Source organism: Cnephaeus nilssonii (genome assembly GCF_951640355.1).
Source record: "Cnephaeus nilssonii genome assembly, chromosome: 21".
NCBI lineage: Eukaryota > Metazoa > Chordata > Mammalia > Chiroptera > Vespertilionidae > Cnephaeus > Cnephaeus nilssonii.
The window spans coordinates 12939206-12957345 of record NC_137092.1 but is presented as its reverse complement, the minus strand read 5'-3'; the positions used below and the strand labels follow the sequence as shown (position 1 = coordinate 12957345).

At 39.1% G+C, this 18140-nt stretch overlaps 1 protein-coding gene across 1 annotated transcript in view; it reads left to right on the top strand.

Moving 5' to 3' along the window:
* The window catches only part of SNX27 (sorting nexin 27), a 48345-nt gene that overhangs the window by 18061 nt on the left and 12144 nt on the right, over positions 1–18140 (top strand). The window contains exons 2-7 of the mRNA XM_079761578.1: positions 727–958; positions 8314–8506; positions 10044–10108; positions 11580–11684; positions 13251–13329; positions 15174–15337. Of these exons, the coding sequence (XP_079617704.1) occupies positions 727–958; positions 8314–8506; positions 10044–10108; positions 11580–11684; positions 13251–13329; positions 15174–15337 (838 nt within the window). The remainder of the gene's footprint in view (positions 1–726; positions 959–8313; positions 8507–10043; positions 10109–11579; positions 11685–13250; positions 13330–15173; positions 15338–18140) is intronic.

The window sequence follows — 18140 nt, the reverse complement described above, 5'->3', positions numbered from 1 at the left end:
GGATTATTAAAAGCCACTTTGTATCATATATATGATAGGACGAGGATATTGGACTATCAAGCTTTAAAAGCTTTGTTTTCTCCTCAGCTTCACCCTCTTTCCCTTTGTTTTCCTGAAGCTGTGTGTGGGATTCTGGCATAGAGGAAGGGTAGGTTCGCTCACCTGTTCCCAATCCCCCACCCCTGCCATAAGCACATTATCCTATATACGAAAAAGCTAATATGCAAATTGACCGAACGGCAGAACGGCCAGTCGCTGTGATGTGCACTGACCACCAAGAGGCAGACGCTCAATGCAGTAGCTGCCCCCTGGTGGTCAGTGCACTCCCACAGGGGGAGCGCTGCTCAGCCAGAAGCCGGGCTCCTGGCTAGCAAGCCCAGCGGCGATGGCCGGAGCCTCTCCCACCTCCGCGGCAGCGCTAAGGATGTTCCACTTATGGCTTGGCCCTGCTCCCCTGGGATGTTGTCAGTAGGACATCCCCTAAGGGCTCCCAGACTGCAAGAGGGCACAGGCTGGGCTGAGGGACCCCCCTGCCAAGTGCACGAGTTTTGTGCACTGGGCCTCTAGTGATCTATAAAAACATAAACAGCTTTTCTGGAACCAAATTAATCTTTTGATTTTATGGTTCATTCTGTGTGACACTGGGGTGGGGGCAGGAGGGTGGAGATACAAAGTGTTTGGGCCCTTCTGGTTTATGGGATTGTCTTTTTCCCTTTTTCCCCTTAGGAACGGCGTGAATGTTGAGGGGGCAACACACAAGCAGGTGGTGGACCTGATCCGAGCAGGCGAGAAGGAATTGATCTTGACAGTGTTATCTGTACCTCCTCATGAGGCAGATAACCTAGATCCCAGTGACGACTCGTTGGGACAATCATTTTATGATTACACAGAAAAGCAAGCAGTGCCCATATCGGTCCCCACATACAAACATGTGGAGCAGAATGGTGAAAAGTTTGTGGTGAGTGTCAGCCCAGTTCAACCCTCAAACATCCAGCTTTTGTTTCCCCTAATCTTATCATTTATGACATATATTAGAGCACTAGAATAAGTGACTACAACAGGTCCGTTTGCCTACCAGGAAGGTGGGTTTACACATAAATCAAAGACACTAAACTTGATTTATTGTGCAGGGGGTGAGCTATGGTAATGAAGAATCCTATAGTTCTTTTTGTTTTTATACTTCTTTAAAAAATTTATTGATTTTTAGAGAGAGAGGGGAAGGGTGATAAGGACAGAAATATCAGTATATCCATTTGTTCCACTTTTTATGCATTTATTGGTTGCTTCTTGTATTTGCCCTGACTGGAGATTGAACCCACAATCTTGGTGTATTGAGACAATGCCCTAACTAACTGAACTACCCGACCAGGGTGAGTCCTATTTCTGCATAAGCATAATTGAATTTTATTCCCTTCAGTTTTAAGTTTTTTTTTTGTTTTTTTTTATTGGTTGTCATATCTCTCACTGTTGACTCTGTAGAGCTATAGAGTAAGATTGATTTTAAAAAGTGGTGTGCTCCAGAATATTTGGGTAATTCGGTTTGTCCACTTCAGAACCTACAAATGCGCTATTATTTCTCTTCAGACCTTGTTCTTTTTCATTTTCTTTGGAGATAGCTGTGTGAATTATTAACTCTGGTTTTTCCCAAGGCCCTAGTTATATTCTGAATGCAATTCATGAGAGTTATTTTACCCATTTCCATTCTGTTGCTGTTGTAGATATGCAGGAAGCCCATCTTGAATTCTGGGTGATGTATGCCAGTCCCTTTCCTGAATGCCTTTGTTTGTTCTTCAAAACCTAATTGCCACTGACTGCCCAGTCTACCTAATTTTCCCTTGGTTGCAGTATGCTTTATTTGCCTTTGTAAAAAAAATGCCCTGGCTGAGTGGCTCAGTTGGTTGGAACGTCATCCCATACATAAAAAAGTTCAGGTTCGATTCCTGTCTGGGCACATGCCTAGGTTGTGGGTTCAATCCCCTGTCGAGGCTTATGGGGGGGGGGGGAGGCAACCGATAGATGTTTCTCACGTTGATGTTTCTCTCTTCCTCTCTCCCTTCCTCTCTAAAAATCAATAAAAACATATCTTCAGGCGAGGATAAAAAAAAAAAAGGCAATGAGTACTGTTAATATAAACAGACTACATCTACATGTATTTAAAGCTGACCTGCTAACTAAAGTTGCAATCTCTGACACTGAGATTTGTCCCCTATATAGGAATGGGCCACTAGATATTTATGATACATTCTCTTTAGTGGGGAGATGAGAAAAACAAGGAAGCTAGAAAATTTCAGAAGGATCAAATGTTTGACTAATCTGCAATTTAGCTGGAGATGATAGCACATGGATTTTATGCCAGCCTGGTCTATGTATTCTCAGAAGCATACACATAAAATTTAGAGTTCTGTGTTTTACAAGTGCTATAAGGAGTAGAAATCAAGGTCAGGTCCTAAGGTAGAGCAGTTTGGATGTTGAAACCCTTTTGGGAATTAACTAAGATTTTGGGAACCTCTGCAAATTTCAGAGAAAGATGGATATTACTAATTGTTTTATTTTTAAAATTTTTATTGTTGACATTACATATGTCTCCCATTTTTCCTTCTTTGCCTCCTCCACCCAGACCCCACCCTCCCCTCTCTCTGGCCCTAACCACACTGTTGTCTGTGTTCATGGCTATGCACATGTTCTTTGGCTATTCTCTTCACCTTCTTTCATCACGTCTGCTCCACCTACCTCCCTTCTGACACCTGTCAGACCGTACCATGTATCCATGATTCTGGTACTGTTTTGTTCATCATTTTATTTTGTTCATTAGATTCCACATATAAGTGAGATACGGTATTTGTCTTTCTCTGACTGGCTTATTTTACTTAGCATTATAATCCCCATATCTGTCACAAAAAGTGAGTTCCTTTTTACAGCTGTGTAGTATTCCACAGCTTTTTTATCCACTCATCTACTGATGGGCACTTGGGCTGTTTACAGATCTTGGCTGTTGTAAGTAACACTGCTATGAACATAGAGGTGCTTACATTCTTCCTGATTGGTGTTTTGGGACTCTTAGGATATATTTCCAGAAATGGGATCACTGGGTCAAAAGGCAGTTCCATTTTTAATTTTTTGAGGAAATTCCATACTGTTTTCCACAGTAGCTGCACCAGTCTGCGTTGCCGCCAATAGTGCACTGGGTTCCCTTTGCTCCATATCCTCTCCAGCACTTGTTGTTTTTGGTTTATTGATGGTAGTCATTCTGGCAGGTGTGCAGTGATATCTCATTGTAACTTAATTTGCATCTCTCTTATGATTAATGATGTTAAGCATTTTTTCACATGTATATTGGCTCTATGTCCTCTTTGGAGAAGTGTCTATTCAGGTCCTTTATCCAGATTTATTTTAAATATGTTTTTATTGATTTTAGAGAGAGAAGAAGGTAGAGGGGGAGAGAGAAAGAAATATTAATTGTCTGCCTCCTGCATATCCCCCACTGGGGATTAAGCCTGTAACCCGGGCATGTGCTCTGACCGAGAATTTGAAAAATTGGGTTGTCTTATTTTTTTGTTGTAAGAGTTTTTTATGTATTTTGGATATAAGTCTTTTATCAGGCAGGTAGATGTTTTGTGAAATATTTCACCCAGTCTGTGGCTTGCCTTTTTATTTTATTTTTAATAGTGTCTTTTAAAGAACATAGATTTTAAATTTTGTCAGTTTGTCCAGTTGATAAGTTATTTTCATTTATGGGTAATGCTTTTTGTATTCTAAGAAGTCTGCTTAACCCAGGGGCACAAATCTTTTGTTTTTTTGTAAGAATTTTATAGTTTTAGCTCCCTGTTTTTGTAATAACTTTATTGAGGTATTATTCACATACCATAAATTCACCCATTTTTATTGTACAGTTCAGTAGTTCTTAGTATGTTCACAGAGTTGTGCAACCATAACCACAGTCAATTTTAGAAAATTTTTATTGCCTAAAAAAGAAACTCCATACCATTAAGCCATCATTCTTTATACCTCCCATTTCCACCAGCCCTAGGTAACTGCTAATCTACTTTTTGTCTATATAGATTTGCCTGTTCTAGATATTTCATATAGATGAAATCATCTATGTTTTCAAGGTTTATCCATGTTGTAACTTGTATCAACCAAATAAACTTCCATTGTATGGATATACCACATTTGATTTATCTGTTTGTCAGATGATGTACATATTTTTGTGTGGATATCTGTTTTTTATTTCTCTTAGATATATATTTAGGAGTAGAATTGCTGGGTCATATGGTAAGTCTTACATTTAACCTTTCGAGGAAATGCCAGATGATTTTCCAAAGTGGCTGCATCATAGTTTTTATTCTTATGTTTAGATCTATGATTCTTTTTTTTGGTTAATCTTCACCTGAGGATACTTTTCCCATTGATTTTTTTTTTTTTTTAGAGACAATGGAAGAGAGGGGGAGAGATAGAGAGAGAGAGAGAGAAAGAAACATCAATGAGAGAGAGAGAGAGAGAGAGAGAGACATCAATTGGTTGCCTTCTGCACGTGTCCTGACCAGGACCAGGTATCAAGCCTACAGCTGAGTTATTCTCTATTCTTTGCTCACTTTCTTCTCCTTCTTGTACACTTATGATGTGGATGTTATTACATTTCATGGTATCCCAAAGTTCCCTTAAACTGTCCTCCTGCTTTTTGTTTCTTTTTTGGTTTTTGTTGCTCTCATTGGGTGTTTAAGTCTACCTTGGGAGAGCCAAGGTATCCCAAGGTAGACTTAAACACCCACTGATTCGATCCTGTGCTTCATTCAATCTACTGTTAATTCCTTCCAGTGTATTTTTGATGTCAGATATGGTATTTTTCATTTCCGACTGGTTCTTATTCATGGTTTCTATTTCCCTTTTCATACTGTTGTGGTTCTCACTAAGTTTCCTTATAGTTCTAAGTTTTTTGAGCATCCTTCTAACCATTACTTTGAACTCTATATCTGATAAATTGCTTGCCCTCCATTTCATTTAGCTCTTTTTATGTAGATTCCTCCTTTTCTTTCATTTGGGGGTTGTTTCTTTGTCTCCCAATTTTTGCTGTCTCTTTGTGTTTGTTTCTATGTATTACATAGAAATGCTGTGACTCCTAGTCTTTGTGGGGTATCCTTATGTAGTAAGTGTCCTACAGCACCCAGTGGTGCAGTCTTCTTGATCTCCTGAGCTGGATGCTCTAGAAATGTCCCTTGTGTGGATTATGTGGGCCCTTTTGTTATAATTGGGTCTTGATTGCTGTTGGCCCATTTTTGTGTGGGATCAACCCTAAGACTACTGACTGTGAGGCTCAACTCTGACCACATCATGCAGTTTGTTGTACTGGTACTGACAGAATAAAACAAGACAAACAAGGCAAAGCAAACAAACAAAAAACACAGAATAAAACAACAGCAGCAACGAAAAGAAAAAAAATACAATAAAAGTCAAAAGAATTAAGATGAGAAAATATATGAAAGGAAAGAAGAAGAAAAAAAGATTAGGAAAAGAAAACCAGGGGGAAAATTCTAAAAAACAAAAAGGGAAGAAAACAGAATTAGAAAATTAAAGAACTGAATCCGGTTTGGCTCAGTGGATAGAGCGTCAGCCTGCGGATTGAAGGGTCCCAGATTCAATTCCGGTCAAGGGCACATACCTTGGTTGCAGGCACACCCCCGGTAGGAGGTGTGCAGGAGGCAGCTGATCGATGTTTCTCTCTCATCGATGTTTCTAACTCTCTATCCCTCTACCTTCCTCTTTGTAAAAAATCAGTAAAATATATTTAAAAAAGAAAAGGAAATAGAGAAATATGAAATATTAAGGGAAAAAAAGAAGAAGAAAAGAGAAGACAAATAGCAAAAAAATAAAATAAAAATAAAGAAAAAAGTGAAGTGTGTTGCATCCTGCTCTGATGCTGTCCAAAGTCAGCCGTTTGGTCTGCAGGTTCCTGGCCTCCCGGCAACTTGTCCTCAGCTACAAGGGATCCACCGTTTGTGAATGCCTCTGCTGGGCTTGGCTACACCTGGGAAAAACTAAGCTGTGCTCCACGGCTGGTTTTCACCAGCAGAGGGCCCAGGGGCAGGTCAGCAAATGTCCCAAGGTTCTGTCTCTGCTTGCTTCTCTCTGCCAGTCTTGGACACTGAAAAGGCTAGTCCTGGAAAGAGCCTCTGGAATAATCAGGAGGATGGGGTTACTGATTTCACATGATGGGGAGTGACGATCAGACTTATGGGAAGATGGTCTTTTTCCTTGCCCTGGAGCCACAGGTCTGAGTCTGTTCCAGATTTTCTCTGACCTCAGCACGGTGTAGCCCCTAGTACTCGGGCAGGTGGAGCCTATGAAGCTCAGAGATTGGGTCTGCTGGAGATTGGGGTAAAGGTGGTATTTCTGTTGGCTCTCCCGTGAGGTTCCCTGCAAAGTGTGGGGCATGGCCCTATTCCAGAGCAACTCACTGAGAAGCCCTGAAACTGCCCAGCCTTCTTAGACCAAACCTATACCACCTACTCCTCAGCGGCACTTAAAATGCAGGGTGAAGTGAGGAGGATTCCAGAGGGCTGCATGAGCGGAATGCTATTGTACGTTAGAGAGCTGTGATGACAATACTTGGTGATATGTAGGATTCATTACAATCAGTTACAAATGTGAGTGATAATCACAGGAAGAAAACACATTGATTGGGATCATACACATTCCTGCATGCTATTTGATAGTGATTAGAGGCTTTGCTTTTAATTGGGGAGGTATCATAGGGGGAGAGTTGGGGGGGGGGGTTGAATGAATATTTTATTTTTGCATTTAATTTATGCTTCCTAAATCACAGAAGCATGGAAAAGGTTCTTCTTGAACTTGAAGGAAAGGCAGAGGCTTAGACTATACATTCTCAGTGATTAACTTTTTTGTTTGTTTTGTTAATCCTCATCAGAGGATACCTTTTCCATTGAGTTTTTTAGAGAGAGTGGGTGGGAGGGAGGGAGAGGAAAAGAAGAGGGGGCGGAGAGATAGAAACATCCATGTGAAAGAGACATATCAATTGGTTGCCTCCCACATGTGCCCCTGATCAGAACCATGGATATAACCTGTAACCCAGGTACGTGCTCTTGATTGGGAATTGAACCAGCGACCCTTCGGTGCACAGGGCGACACTAATCACTGAGCAGCATTGGTCAGGGCTCAGTGATTAACTCTTGATTACATGAATAAATGACCTGTTTTGTATACATTTAAAATTCTGAATGACTTTTGCTAAGCTATAATGTGATTTGGGATTAAAATTCCTATCTGCATTATTTTATAAGTTCTAAGAATAAAAAGTAACTTGGATTATTTGATGATTTTTGATTATACATCCCACCACTTTCCTTTATAAAGACACATATTCAGGAATTGCACATACATGCATTCATTTCTTTATCAAATATTTGCTAAGTGCCTGCTATGTGCCAGATGTCCTGTTCTAGAAACTTGGCATGCCTCTGTGAGCAATAGACAAAAATTTCTTTATGAGGATTATAACTATTATTACGAGGGGGTCCTTAGAGTACACTTATTCTTTAATTTCTCAGTAACCCTGTTTTAATGATGGAAGGCAGAGGATCAAAACCAGGTATATCTGACTTCAGGAAATACATTTTTGAAAAAGTCTATTTGATAAAAAAAGGCCACTATTGCTTACATCATCGTTAGCCCTTTTTTTATTTCTTTTTATTGATTTCAGAGAGGGAAGGAGAGAGAGAAAAACATCAATGATAATCATTGATTGGGTGCGTCTTGTATGCCCCCCACTGGGGATCGAGCCCACAACCTGGGCATATTCCCTTGACCGGAATTGAACCCGGGACCCTTCAGTCCACAGGCCAATGCTCTATCCACTGAGCCAAACCAGCTAGGGCTAGCCCTTTTCTTTGGAAGTTTGGGCCACACACAAATATCAGTGGCATACTTTACGATTAACAAGAACAGCTTGCATGCTTGTTCATTCATAGTGTTTACCACGTTCACTTCAAATGACTTTTAACTTTCTGAAAATAAAATCTACCCTTAAAGCTGATAATTACCTTTGAAGATATTTAAAACAGTGTGTTGGAGGTCATTTTAGTAGCAAAAATAAGATCATGGTCCCTTTGAAGGGAGTAGTCTTCTTTTATACATATAATTTCTGGCATGTTTATTAAAAATAGGTCTTAATTTTACAATCACCTTGAACATATTCTCTGTTAGAGACATACCTCACCAATATCAATCTGAGCCTGACTGTTGATGATTCTGTGATTTAATTTGTATTAAATAGACTTTTTTTGTTCTTCTCCTCACCAGGTATACAATGTTTACATGGCAGGGAGGCAGCTGTGTTCTAAACGGTACCGGGAGTTTGCCATCCTACACCAAAACCTGAAGCGAGAGTTTGCCAACTTTACATTTCCCCGACTTCCAGGGAAGTGGCCCTTCTCTTTATCAGAACAGCAATTAGATGCCCGACGACGAGGGTTGGAAGAATATCTAGAAAAAGGTAAGCCGACCTGTAAAACTCTACTGTCTTGAGTAGATATAGGGTCTAGGTATATGTTGCAACTCTTAAACTGCATAGCTAAGTTTCATGAAACATAGTAGTGAAAGTAAGTTAAGTTTCTGACTATAGGTGTTGGATGATCTGAGCTTTGAAGCCAAGACTGAATGTCCAGTACAGCAATTAAGATTAATAGCCTATTTTATTGACTCAATGAACACATAACAGAAAAAATGCATAATTAGTTTTGATTAGGACCTCTATTTATAGGGTTATATTATTTGCCAGCAAACACACACAAACTGACTTAACAGCATGCTGAATTGATTTGGGAGCTAAGTGGGCAGTATTACTGGCATATCCTCCTTGAAAACTCCACATTCCTCTGACATGTGTCCAGAGATAGGTTGGCTGAGTTTAGATAACCTGAAGTCTCCTTGTCCTAAGCAGGTTATAGGTAGAAGTATTGAAACTTATTTGTTATCTTAGGACTTCCAAGCAGTACATAAGGAGTTTGTGGATGTAGATACTGAAGCACTTGCTTATCTAGAAAGTTGGGGGAAAGGACACAGATCTCCCCCTAAAATAGTTCATTTTGTTTCTTCACTACATTATAGAGTTAACATACTTTGCTAGCTGAGCAACAGGCTTTTCTTGAAAATACGAATTTAATAGAATAATGGTCTTACGTGGCATTTTGTAATTCTGTGTCCGTGTGTCCTTGAGTAAGAACTAATTGACCTAGTTGAAATTTTTTTTTAACTTTGGGAGAGAGCTTTATTATCCCTGAAGAAAAATTACTTTCCTCGTAGATGTAGTGAAACCTCCTCATTTGTTTTTAGCTTTTTATCTGGCAGGGAATGGCCTCTAAACACAGCCCTTGGGAAATGAGAAATGGTACAATTTTTTAAAATAAAATTAAGTAAAATCATCAGTGTAATTTGCCATCCTCATGAGAGTGTCAGGAAATTAACTTTCTTAGATTTAGAGGATTAGCTATCCACCTGCCTGCTTTCCTTTTTCCTTCCCTCCTTTCTTTTTGTTGTTGTTGTTGTTTTGAAGCTCAAATTAGTGAGGTGACAAGATGTGCTCAGCTTAATACTTAATTACCTACTCATTTTCCCCAAAATGGCTTTAAATGTTTATGATTCTCTAGCTAGCCTGTTCCTAGGCAAGTAGATAGCTTTCCTTTTGTATGTCAGTTTTGTGTTTGGTTTATTTCTAACTGACCTTACCCTTGCTCTGTTGTCTGGCTTGTTAATAGTTCACACAAGACTACGAAGTTAGATTTGCTGAACTTTTATTTCCCTTTTTTTGGGTGACTTCCTTTGGCTGTTGAATATTTTTAGCAAGCTACAGTTTTGTACGTTCTATTACTCCTCTATCCTAGTTCATATTGATATGAATGCTTCTTGTGTCTTAAAATATCATATGTTAGGTATTGCCTGGTACTAATGATTTGCACTTAAACCTTGATATGTACTTGACTTCATATTCTTGATTTTAGAGCCTCATGGCAGATTCTCTTTGTTTTCTGCAGTGTGCTCAATACGAGTCATTGGTGAGAGTGACATCATGCAGGAATTCCTGTCCGAATCGGACGAGGTAAGTGACTACCCCTACAGTGACTGTTTACCTCTTGGCTCAATGTGGGAGAAACAAATTAAAGATACCCACCATGGAGAATGCCTATTTTTCAATCTTTTTCTATGTGTCCTGCTTATCCTTCAAGACCTAGTGCTAGGTCCACCTTCTCTTGGAAGCTTTCCCTGTTACTGAAGTCATCAATTTTTCATTCCACCAAGAACTTTTGCAGTCAGTACAAATTAACACGTTGTTGGAATCTCTCATTCTCTAATTTTTATATATATGCTCAGACTGTTACTTTATATTTTTAGTGTGAGCCACCTGTAGGTAAGCGTTGAATCGTTTTTTAGCTTTATTGAGGTATAATTGACAAATAGGAATTGTATATATTTGAGGTATACACCTTGATGTTTTGATGTATGTGTACATTGTGATGGTCACCATAATCAAAGTAATTACATATTTATCACCTGGTTGCTCCTTTATTTCTTCCCTATGTGGTGAGAGCACTTAAGATGTACAAATTTCAGTGTACAGTACAGTATTGTTAACTGCGGTCAGCATGCTATACATGAGATTTCCAGAACAAGAGCTAAATCTTGATCATCTTTATATTCTCAGTGTCTTATCACAGTGTCAGGCATATTGTAGGTGCTTCATAAATATTAACTGATAGAAGAATGAATATGTAATATTACAGTATTAAGTAGTGTGTTATCCACTGATTATTTTATATTTTATTTTCCCAATTAGATTTTAAGTTTATTATAGACAAGGGCTTATAACAAAGTAATGTTTAGGATGGTTTTAGGCAATAAATAGTACTTTTTTTTTAATGGTAAATGAAGATGGACCCTGTTCTTACATAGTTGTTTCTCTAATAAAAATGACAAGATCAGAAATCTCTTAAGGAATGTGTTAATCATCAAAACCAGTGAGAGTGAATGATTTCTTTGAAATTAAGGAGAATAAGTATTGTTTACTCTTTGCTAGAAGAAAATTGGGCATCAGCCTAACTCAGATTCCTGAGTTTCATCAGTTTCCTTTCAAAGGTGTCATTATTTCAGGATTCAGAAAGGAATTTATGGTACTTCTTGAGCCAGTCTAACATGCCTAACCATATAAAATCAGAGAATATTGGTTGAAACTACAGCTTTCAGTTGTCTTCTTATTTGTGACTTCTGAATGTTTGAAAATAAGCAAAAAATCTCATCTGTGTTTGACCTAGTCTGTTTCACATGTTTTATGTATTAAAATGTGAACATGACTTCAGCATATTTCTTTTCTCCCTGTTCATCTTAAAGGTTAACTGCTGCTACACTCTAAAGTCAGCTTAATGGCTTGTAAATGTATTGACTTATAAGGTGTCTTTTCTCCCCTTTTCATTGGAACTCACTTTCTCTCTATCACATGTTGTTTAGCTTGCACGTTACAGGGAGAATGAGGATATACTGGGTCATACATTCTTTTTCTGTGTCTTTCTCCCCAGAACTACAATGGTGTGTCTGACGTAGAGCTGCGAGTAGCTTTACCAGATGGAACAACAGTTACAGTCAGGGTTAAAAAGAACAGTACTACAGACCAAGTATATCAGGTAAAGTAAACTTGAGCCAGTAGACTTGACATTGCATGTTTCAAAGCTAAGGAAGATAGATTAAATGAGTTAATACAGATAAAGTGATTGGAGTATCTAACATATAAGTTTATTAAATATTAGCTACTGTTGTTGATGTTGTTATGTTAATGTGAAATTACTTTGTCCTCCTTGAAAGAAAGGTATCCCAGGTAGTAGTGGTTTTGATTAGTCCCCTCGCCCCTTTTAGTTGTAAGAAAAGTTTATAACGCACATGAAAACAGAATAGGACAATGAACCTCTGTCTGTTCATCACTCACTTAATCATCATCAAGATTCTTCCACATTTGCACTATATATCCTTCCCCCCCTTTGATTGAATATTTTAAACCAAATTCCATGTTATTGGACCTGTGTGTATTTTAGTATACATCTCTATAAAATATAGACATTCTTCCTACATAACCACAAAGCCATTATCAAACCTAAAAAATTAACAGGATTTCCTTGATATTAACTAATAACAAATCGACAATCAAATTTTCCCAATTATCGATTTTTTATAGTTGGTTGATTAAAATCTGAATCTAAATAAGGTCTTTATATCACATTTGATTTTTATGTTTGTTTTAAAATAGAGCAGTCTGTCTTCCCTTCTCCAACTTGTTTTCCATGTCATTGTGTAATTTCAGAAATTGGGTCTGTGCCCTGTGGAATGTCCCACTTTCTGAGTTTATCTGTTTGTTTGCTTCTTTTATGTATTCGTGTCATTTAGTATGTCTTGCTCTCGCCTTATATTTTTTATAGATGGAAGGTTTCTCTGGAGGCTTGATTAGATTCAGGTTCAGCTATTTTGATAAGAATACGTCATAATCGGTGCTGTGTTCTTCATATTGCCTCTCCTTTGTAAAGTTCTCCATTGATCTTTTCTCAAATGAGTGTATCACCGATGATTGCTCCCTTACCTGTGGTTTCATTAAGGGTTGTAAAGTGTTGATTTTCTAATTCTCTCATATCTTCACATTTATTAACTAGACTTATTCTGTAAAGAACTTTTTCTTATCAGCTATGGATATTTAGTTATCCGGAAGTACAGTTTTTGATAAGGGAGGGGTAAATATTTCTTTCCTTTTATTGCCAATTTTCAGAGTAAAGAAGTGGTGCCTTAGTTGATTCCAATGATGTCCAAGGAGGTTATTTTATTTTTTTAGTATTGTGTGGGTTTTTAGGTACACAGCCTGATTTAATCAATAGCATATGTTATCTTTGTGATATTCAGATTGTTCCATCTTTGACCAGTGGAAGCTCCTTCATGTCTGCTCAAGTCTTCTTTTTTAAATTTAAATATATATTAATTTCAGAGAGGAAGGGAGAGGGAGAGAATAGAAACATCAACATGAGAGAGAATCATTGATTGGCTGCCTCCTGCACGCCCTACATTGGGGATCAAGCCCACAACCCCAGGCATGTGCCCTGACTGGGAATCGAACTGTGTTCCTGGCTCATAGGTCAATGCTCAACCACTGAGCCACGCCAACCTGGCTGATTTAGTTTTCTTGAAACTAATCTCTCCTGTTTATACTTTAGGCTATTGCAGCAAAGGTTGGCATGGACAGTACAACAGTGAATTACTTTGCCTTATTTGAAGTGATCAATCATTCCTTTGGTAAGTGCCTGTGGCTAATATGAAGTTCTGTTTGAGGGTTTTTATTCTAATACTGTCAGGCTGAAACTGTTTGCCTAGAGAAGAGCTTGCAGACCAAGGGGAGATTTTATTTATTAGGACGGACTCCAACAAGCAGACCAGGCAAATCCCATTAAGTCCAAGTCAAAGGATATCTGGTCACTGTTGATCCTTCCCTCTTTTGTAAGTATAAGTTACTTGCACCCAGGGTTGAAGTGGGATACTTTCATGAGGTTCTTTTAAATCAGAGGTTCAAAAGTATTACATTCCAATGAAACAGCCTTACAAAAAGGGGTGGTTCTATTTAGCAACTATTTGTTTTAGTGTGCTTTGTGGTTTTTGTAGATTTTTAAGATTAGTTTTTTGTTTTCAGGAGTTAAAAAGAGATAAATTGCTTAAAAGACATTGCTTTAATGCATATCTTTTAAGTTTCTTTGTAAATAGATATCCTCTTCCTAGGAAATTTTGTTACATCATGACAGGAAGCTTGCCTTATATATTATTTTATAAAAGCTAGGGATGTTGGTCACACTGGTTGCATTGAAACCACAAAGGGGAGGAAGTCTGAGTGCTTGCCCTGAATGACATAGATTTCCTAATTGTTTCCTACAGTGTATGGGTCTTTTTCACACCGAACACACACACACACACACACACACACACACACACACACACACACACACAGAGCTAAGGCCAGAAATGACATAATATTAATTAATCAGATCTTCCTCATCTCAGAAAAGGGGGGAGTTGGTAGGCTTGGGTTGGCCTCCTGTCCCAGGTCAATGTAGAATAATTTTGATTCTCCCTGAAGTGGCCATGTTCCTATTCTTTATCTTGCCAACTCCCTACAGTCTAACGAGGCAGATAGAAATGTTACAAAGGATTGCTAGGGGCACTCTCCCTCCAGGGAGCACACCATGCCATTCCACTTTCCCCCTCCCCCTCTCCCCCTCCCAGGCACATATCCCCTTACCTCTAAAGGACCTATGAGACTTGCAGCCAGGGGAGCAAAAGTCCTTGTTTCACTGTCCTAAGTATGTTTTTGCTGCGGTCAATAAATTCTCGCTTGCTTTTTAAAAACAAAACAAAGGATTGCCAGGGAACCAGGACACTTGGATTCTAATGTTATTCTTCTTTTCTAAACTTTAGTTAATAAAATAGGAAATATTAAATCTGTCTTTTGCAGTGTTAGAAAGCCAAGTAGCCATCAATCAAAAGAAGAAAACAGCCTTTTCAAAGAAAATCAATATAGAAATTAAAAGTGGTAGAGTTTTATCCTGCTTGTGCATTATTAAAAAGAGGAAGTAACTTTATTCAGAAGACACTTTTCACTGGATGAATGTCTTAGAGTTGGGGGTGGGGTGGGGAGAGCCTTTCAACTCTTAACAATAAAAGCAGCTCATTGAGAATTACCACATGAGAGACTCTGAAAGCATCATAGCTGGGTAAGAGGAGAGGCTTGCTTTAAAGATGTTGAATGGACATCACTGTAACTTACTAGATAATGGATCAGATATTTTAATAGACTTTGTAGTAGATGCTGTCTGCAGAGTCGGCATGTTAACTGAATAGTGTGTCATTCAGGTGATAGAATACAGTCAGTTTGAGCCCGACTGGCCATAGTCATAGTTTCAAGGGATAGATTTGGCTAGACAAATGGTTAATCCTGAGGAAGTGCTCCCTGAGAAATCTAAGCCAGGGTCCTGGTTAATGATAATCTGCCATTCTTTATCTGGCTGTTTATATTTTATCTGCAGTTTACACTAGGGAAATTCCTTATATATCTTTTCACTCTAGCTTTCTTTGTTTTGTCTTCTCTTTAGTACGTAAGCTGGCACCTAATGAATTTCCTCATAAACTCTATGTCCAGAATTACACATCAGCTGTGCCAGGCACCTGCCTGACCATTCGAAAGTGGCTTTTTACAACAGAAGAAGAAATCCTCTTAAATGACAATGACCTTGCTGTTACCTACTTCTTTCATCAGGTAGGTGAATTGATCTTCCTAGAAAGGCCTGATTTTTTTTTTTTATCTGTTTGTATGTAGTGGGTAATTTGCCAATTCAGTGTCAATCCTTGGGTAACCTGCTTTGCCTCCTGAATCTTAGTTAAATTTGTAAAATGTGCTATCCCATTTCACAAAATATAAATAAGCTTAAGAAGTGAAGATATGCTGGAGTTTAAAATATATTTATTTAAACAACAGAAAATGAGCATTATGGCTATATACCTTTTAAAATAATTTCTACCAAAATTACGCAGTCACAGAGTTTAAAGCATCATATTCATAGAGTTTAAAGCATCATGTAGTTCTACGTAGGTTATTATAAAAAATATTAGTTGCCCCCACTTATCTTCATCTCCCCACAAAGGCAATCACTTTCACCTCCTTTAGCTTTGTTTTTTTTCTTTCATATTTGCGTCCATGTCTCTGTTATAACTTGGTTATATTGCTCCTACTTGATTTTTCAAATTCAGACAGTATCTCTTCATTTCCCACTAAAAAATGAGACTCTAGCTCCATTTTATTCTCCATTCTTACTAATACCTGTACCTTTTCATCTCTCCTATCTTCCTAATATAGGCATATTATAATATTTATTAAATCAGTATTCAGCGTTTATATTATTACGACTCTACAAATAATGAATTTATAGCAGAGCCCTGTATTGTTGCAATGAGAACATTAGCTAGGAGTCAGAATATCTGGTTCAAGTATAGGCTCTACATAGGGCATAATCTTAGCATAGCTTTGCTAAGATCTGCTTCCTGATCATGTAAGTGGAATCATACAGTATTTATCTTTTTGTGACTGGCTTATTTCACTTAGCATAATGTCTCATTCATGTTATAGCAATGGACCGGATTTCCTTCCTTTTTAAGGCAAAATGTTTCATTGTATGTGTATGTCTCATTTTACTTATCTAGTCATCTGTGGATGGACATTGGTTCTTTTCCCCATCACTTGGCTATTAGGAATACTACTAGGGGCCCAATGCACGAATTCGTGCACCTTGAAAGGAACAGTGGGCCGTGAGGCTGCGGTGGGCACGGGGGGGGGGGGGCGGTCTCAGCCCATCCTCTGGGCCCCCGCCTGGCCCCTCCTGCCGCAGCCCCCAGTCCCCCGTCTGCCGGCAGCCCTGTTCCCGCGCTGCCGCTCCCACGCGCTGACTGCACCAGCCCCGCTCTCACCCGCTGACAGCACGGTGCAATTGGGGCCGGCGCTGTCAGTCTGTGCAAGCAGTTGACTGCTGCCCTGATCGCCCCTCAGGAGCAGGAGGAGGTAGAGAAGCCCTCAGGGGCAATCAGGGCCAGCAGCTGCCGTTCCCACCCGCTGACAGTGCCGAGCGATCGGGGCTGGTGCCGGGGGCCAGCAGTGGGCTCAAGCAGCGGCTCCGGTGCCGGCAACGGGTGTGAGCAGGGCCAGCGCTGGCAGGTGCGGGCGGGACCAGTGCCAGCAGCAGGTGCGGGCGCCAGCAGCAGGTGCGAGCACCCGGCAGGACCGCGGTGCGTGGGAGCAAAGAATTTTCACTAACCACCTGAGGCTCGCCCCGATGACAGCAACTGGTGCCCTGCCTTGGTCTGGAGCCCCCACTCACCGCCACCATCCCACCGCGGCCAACACCCACTATGTTCTGCACACGCCCCCTGGTGGTCAGCACACATCATAGCGACTGGTTGTTCAGTTGTTCCGCCATTCGGTCTATTTGCTTATTAGCCTTTTATTATATAGGATTATGAGCATGGGTGTGTAAATAATCTTTTCAAAATCCTGCTTTTAATATGACCAGATTGAGATTACTGGATTATATGGTAATTCTATTTATAATTTTTGAGGAACTGCCATACTGTTTTCCATAGCAGCTATGTACACTGTTTTACATTCCCAACACGGCACAAGGATTCAAATGATTTTTTGCTTAACTAGGTAAACATTTATGCCATTTAGAAAGTAATATTAACTTTTTCCTCTTAGTTTTAATTATTTTTTATATCATATTTTGACAGTGGGTATTTCATCAATTCCAAGATGCCATCAATTGTAAGATGCGCTGTTATTTTATGTGCTGCTAAGAAAGAGAAAAGAGCTACCAATTAAACTGACACATCATTGATTGTAAGATACATCCCAATTTTAAAGATGATAAATTATGAAAAAATGAGCATCTTAGAGTTGATGAGATAATAGTGATGATAATGAGCCTTTTCCTTAAAAAAATTAGTAATATTGAAATTCATGGTAGAATGTATTTAAATTCTGGTTAAATCTAGCAGGTTGTACACACATTTAAGCTACTCCTTCCTGAAGGCTTGCTAAAATAATAGTAATGGCATTTTAAAGGCGTAAACCTGCAAGGACAAAGAACAGGAAAGGAGATAGTAGCAGATGAGAACTGTCAGCGTTTTTACAAAATGAATGTTTGCATGAATTGAGAGGAGTTGGTGTTTGGTTATTGTGGAAGAAGAATTGGTGAGTCACATGGGTAGTCAAGCAATATAATCTTTTTTTCCCCCATCACTTATTTATCCCCTCTACGTCCTCAAGCAGTATAATCTTGATTAGAAGTGAAAGAGGAGACGAGAGAACATTTTTACTGCCCCTTATGAAAATAGTTGGCTGGGAGGAGGGAGGTAAAAGGGGAGAAAATGGGAAACTTCTGTAATATTATCAACAATAAAAAATATTTTTTTTTAAAGAAAATAGTTCACTTAGAGTTGTTGGAGTAGATGTTCACTGACCCACTTCTATCCTAGGGCAGTGGTCGGCAAACTCATTAGTTAACTAGAGC